The 5,288-nt window shown below is 50.9% G+C and overlaps 1 protein-coding gene across 1 annotated transcript; it reads right to left on the minus strand.

Annotated features, from left to right (window-relative positions):
- Positions 1 to 1,718: 1,718 nt before the first annotated feature.
- Positions 1,719 to 2,213, minus strand: CkaCkLH20_12242 (uncharacterized protein; the record flags this gene model as incomplete). Its single annotated transcript, XM_038894955.1, has 1 exon — positions 1,719 to 2,213. The coding sequence occupies one exon, from the start codon at positions 2,211 to 2,213 to the stop codon at positions 1,719 to 1,721; it is 495 nt and encodes a 164-aa protein (XP_038739739.1).
- Between the last annotated feature and the right edge of the window lie 3,075 nt (positions 2,214 to 5,288).

Raw genomic sequence — 5,288 nt, forward strand, 5'->3', positions numbered from 1 at the left:
AATATAATAAGATATCTATAACTAGATTATAAGGGTAGCTATATTATATTGCGCGGCGTATTGCATTTGTCACGTTCTATTGCCCGCGCAGTGATATCCATCTAATTTCCAATTGGATTGGATGTTGCTGGCGGGGGTCGGGCCCGCTTCTCTAAAGGCACCAGCCACAGGCCCAAGCCACCCGGTCGGTTTCTCCATCCACGAGCTTCGCCGTCTTTCTCCCAGCAACACTCGGGATTCGACCATGTCGCATTTGCACACTCCTAGCGGCCATCTCATCTGGATTTCTGACCTCTTGTAGACAAGCCAACTCCTGTTCCCAGCTGCCTCTGCCAGTTGCCGCTGCTGTTGTATGGAATAACCCTTGCATCCTCTTGCGAGGAAGATGCGACGTTGTTCGAGATGAGTCTCCGCCTGCAGTTTCTATTGATCTACTCGTCGCATTCTAAACCGTCTTTAAGTCTTGATATTGCCTGTGAGCGCCGGGAGAGTCATGCTTTTCGTTGTGCGCGGCTTGCCAGTCATATTTTCGCCATCATTGGATAGAATCGCAGGAAGTAAAGCAACTATTCATTCAGACGGCCTCTCACCAATGACTTCGACTTAGCGCAGCCAACCCGTCAAAGTCGCTTGGATATCCGACTCAACGTGTCGCCGCTTGTGAGATGCAACAGTCTCCGCACTGGCTGTGGGCTTGTGAGCCATCGGCGCATTCTCGGGTGCCGGTCAGCCTGCGTGTCTAGCCTCTTGCCACTTTATTGAAGTCGCTGCACGGTGGGCAGATATAAGACCGATGAAATGCTGAATGGAACGGTGTCGAGAATCGAGTGTTTTCGTTTCCAACCGTGGTCTAAAAAATTGCACCTGGTGTTTCCCGGCCGGGCTCCGGCAAATGTGGGTCCCGACTCGGCGCCCGCCGGACAACGACCCAATGCAAGTCACTGCAGCCAGACTCAAGAGAAGATCTACCCCCTTGAGCTCAGAAAAATGTTCTAAACTTTATAAGAATGTCAGGAGTATGGCGTTGGGTTGTAATGAATCTGCTGAGGAATGAACCGGCTTGTTCACCTTCGATGTCGCGAAAATTGAAACGAAGTGCTTGGTCCGTTGGGATACTGAGCCAATGGAGCGATGTCAGATCTCAAGTTCCTTACCATTATGCATTTACTTGATGGAATAAGCGATGTATTGGGATGTTACACTATCTGAATATCTTGCATCCCTCTCTTTCTCTCTTTGGGAGAAACTATACACCACCGGCAGCAATATACATGCCTCTGATATCTCTGCTCTTCCAGTCCGACGTGCAAAGCTATGGGTTGACAAGAAAAGCCTGGCGCATGTTTCCTCTTAAAACCAATTCAATCAACAGTTTTCTCCATTCATCCGAGGTGAGGGTCACGACATGCGGCCTCTCCCCGCTCGCAGAGTAATCTCTGGGAGCACGTAGTCTGATCCCTTGGGGTCATAATAGCCATGATAGCATATTCGGAACCGTCTTCGGAAAGAAGGCTTGTGGGTGTTCCTGATGAACCTCGATAATCAGCCCATTCAATCCGCAATACCACATGCGCGGATGCTTGACTCTCGACAATGACCCGGCATGGCCTCACTAGTCTCATATTTCGTTCAAGATTCCCTCCGGTGTTTGGTACACCCCCTTGGCCATGGCCACCTTCTGCCATGGTGCAAAAACTCCGATAACCGACAGATGTCTCTCAACGCCTCGAGCGACCTTCGCGGTAGCACTTTCTTGGGTCTTCTGCAATGGACATCGTGTCGTTCTGCTTCTTTGCCAAGCGGCTTGCGTTGGGATCGGCCTTGTTGGAAGTATTGTTGGACGCCACTGGAGGTGCGGCTCTTCTCGGGGTGACAGGGGGCTTTTCGGACTCGTGATCGGTGGGGGAATCCTCAAAGATGGGCATTTCCGGGATGGCGATGGGAGCCTCATAGATCGATGGTGGCGATGCTGGTTCTTGGAACTTTGTCATCGAGGTGTTCGAGTGGTCCGAGTACTCAGTCATCTCCACACCAATCCCGATCTCGGGATCCTCCTCTCTATAGTCATGGGATGTGAGAGCTGTTGTGGTGGGACGCTGTTGAATCTTTAGGGGTCTTCTGAGATTCTTCTTTTTCGTCGGGGAGATAGCAGCGTCAGTCTCGGGCTGACAACCGTCGGTGCAGGCCATGCTGGATTCTTTGTCTCGCGCCATGGTCGATATGTGAGGCTGTGCGCCAGGACTTGGAGCTTGCGATGGCTGTGGTGTTTGAAAAGGGTTGGCGCAGAAGTAGTTGGTCGATGATTTCTACCGAACGGCGAGATTCTGGGTCTGAAATGAATGGAGGGAGAGAATAGGCGTCCTGTATCAGAAATCGTCGTAGGATGTTGACAATGTATTTCAGCCCACTGCACCTTGCTCTACCTTCAGGCAGGAATCAATGAACCGAAACTTCCTTGTGTTCTCCACGACCTTACTTCCTTCCCTTACATCCTATCGTGTTGGGGTGAATCGGTCAGCAACGACCCCATCGTACCTGACCGTTTCAAGCACATGTTGCTCTTGTTGACCATTTCGCAAATGCCAGATTGAGGGATGTAGTTGTTGGACATCATTCTCCAGACTTCGCAGGGGTCGATTGTTGAAACTCCAACGGGTCTTGCCAACATCGACAGCGCTTCAAACAGTCATTCGTGTTCGACGCTTCGATTGGGTTCCAGAAGAGCACTGGGATCTTGTTGAAACAATGCTGCCATGGTTCCGATTCGATAGGTCTTTGATGCATGATTGTCCCCCATCAGACAAGGCCGCTTTTGGGCCTTTAACTCGACGATACCATCAAGGACAGGAGAAGGAGGGCCGCCGAGACTTTCGAGAAAATGGTCCAAGTATGTCGGGATCCCAGTCTTTTCTTTATAGTCTCGGAGTGTACGACTGCTTCGCTTTGCCTCGGGCTGGATGCTTCGGAGCTGCTGTCAAGAGTTGTCAGATACGAAGCCTTTTCTGGTAATTGGGCCTGCAGACTCAAACCTTCCAGCCAAACCATCGCCAGTAGAAGTTGTATCGGAGGTGATTGCAGAGGGTACCACGCAACATTCCCCCATCCGCTCAGTCGAGGAGCTTTCTAGGCTTGAATCACGGAGATCGTCTTATTTCCGGACGGGAGAGTCGTCGAAACCGTAGTTCATCCCTTCTGTATTGCCCCGATCTTCGTTGTTGACGGTATACTGCAAGCGGTTCTGGTCAGAATGGTCGTTGTTGACTATAAAGATGTAGTCTTCCCCAGTGTTGTTGATGAACGGAAGGCCAGTATCTATTTCGTCGCATTGGTAGATCACGTCGTTGTCATGATTGTGTAAATCAATGTCGGGGTGTGGTTTTGTATCCCATACTTGTTGGGACTTTGGAAAACGTGGTTTAGGTCGTTCGAGGTATTTCCGTCATGCTCCCATCCTTCGACCACGCGCAGATGTGTGCTGATGAAACCCGCGGCGTTCGGATACTCAAGACGGCCATGAAGGGGGCTCAAGTAGTCAATTGAATCGTGGTGACTGTGGTCGAAAAGACTGAGGAGGGAACAGTTGGCTCTATCGTCGGAATCGAGGAAGCAGGGTTCCAACAGGGATCGTCGGCGAGCCTCCAGAGCGGATACGGCGGAAGTAGATGGCAAAGAACGCGTCTCTGACTAGGAAAGTATAGTCTCAGGATCTTGGTCGAATGAATCGTCGTGGTGTTTCGATAGACCTGGAGCTGCTTTCAGCCTTGCCGTACCGATGGTTGTAGATGTAGATGTAGCGGCCAAACGATTGGGCTTTGAAGTTGCATGTGTAATCTGATCATGGGCCCAAGCCACGTCGTTTAGAGTTATGGCTTTCGTCTTGCGATGTGTATTGCCCCTGGTACTGGCTGCTCAGTGATCGCCATCGCAATTGTCGAAACACGCAGAAGATCCAGGCCAGTCCGGGCTGGCTTGCGAAAAGTCGCGCGGTGCATTGAAGAGCGCTCCACTGTGGCGACGGTTGTCGTACCCAATACAAAAAGCACGAATCTTTTCTCGACGTCTCGATGGTATGACGCATGCGGAAGCGTTAGTCTGTGTCTATCGCAGAGGGTGAACTTGTCCGGCTGAAGAAGCGGGAGGATACTGAGGACGATATTGGGGGTAAAGATCGGCGCACGTCGCAAACGTCCAGACAATGAGGCACTTTCTCAAGTCCGTCTTCGAGGGCTTACAGATGTGGGGGAAGCTGTGCTGTAGATGCGATTCTAGGCTGGGCGGCGACGCAGAAGTTCTCTTGTAGACGCCGAGAGTCTTCCAGGCCCGGGGACTGCAGATGATTCCGCGATGTTATCCATGATTTCTCGTGGATGTAGAATTCAGGAATGCTGATTAGGTGGAGTTGCGTCCGGACGGTGAATGGTGTCAATTCGCGGGAGAGCAGGAACAACGGTGTCGAATGGGCGGGCCGCACCTCCCTTGATAGACCTGCCTTACCTTGCCTCACAATCCAGCAAAGGCTGATGCGTGAAGAAATGACACCGCAGAGAAGGATTCCTATTCGGTGGATTGCTTTACCTGCCACGTAAGGCTTGATGATGGCACTGTTGGTCATGTTCAAGCATTCGATGCTTGGATTGATCATTCTCCGGCGGACGCCGAGTCCGGCCCGACTAGGGGGTCCGGCCGGGCCGCGGCTTGAGAGTGGCAACACCGGTCATCTTCAAGCAGCAGTCGATGATGTCCACCGCATATCCCAGATACGTAGTAGACACTTGTTCTAAGATAGGTTACATATTAATTCCTTATTTATCTGCACGTCTGGTGTCTTTGACGCTGGTCACGCGTACGCGGCATTTTGTCACAAGAAGTCTGCTTTTCTCAAGTGTTTCCAGCTGTTCAAATGTGAGGGGCATCGCAAGTCAAACGTCTGTCCATGGCGTGCTTCTAAATCTATGTGTTCTGACGAAATCCTTCAACTCTCAGGTCCGCGCCTTTGCTGTTCGGATACTTCATGTCATGCGCACTGGAATATGTGTGATGATCACATGTTCCGAAAGCAAACTGAAAGGCTCGTATTGTGGAATTTCTGGAGAAGAGGTTTGCCTGGACCTCTTTACTTGCACTTCGGAATTTGGATTGGACTTGATAATCTGTCTCGCTTACCATTAATCATCCATCCATGATGGTGATCAGGTTGCGGCAAATAGAATGTCTTTCCGGGCTGTCGTCCTCATCGTATCTAAAATGAAGGCATGTAATCTTGATTGAGTTGAGCCAACTCCTTTAGA

The sequence above is a fragment of the Colletotrichum karsti genome (assembly GCF_011947395.1).
Source record: "Colletotrichum karsti strain CkLH20 chromosome Unknown Scaffold56, whole genome shotgun sequence".
Lineage (NCBI taxonomy): Eukaryota > Fungi > Ascomycota > Sordariomycetes > Glomerellales > Glomerellaceae > Colletotrichum > Colletotrichum karsti.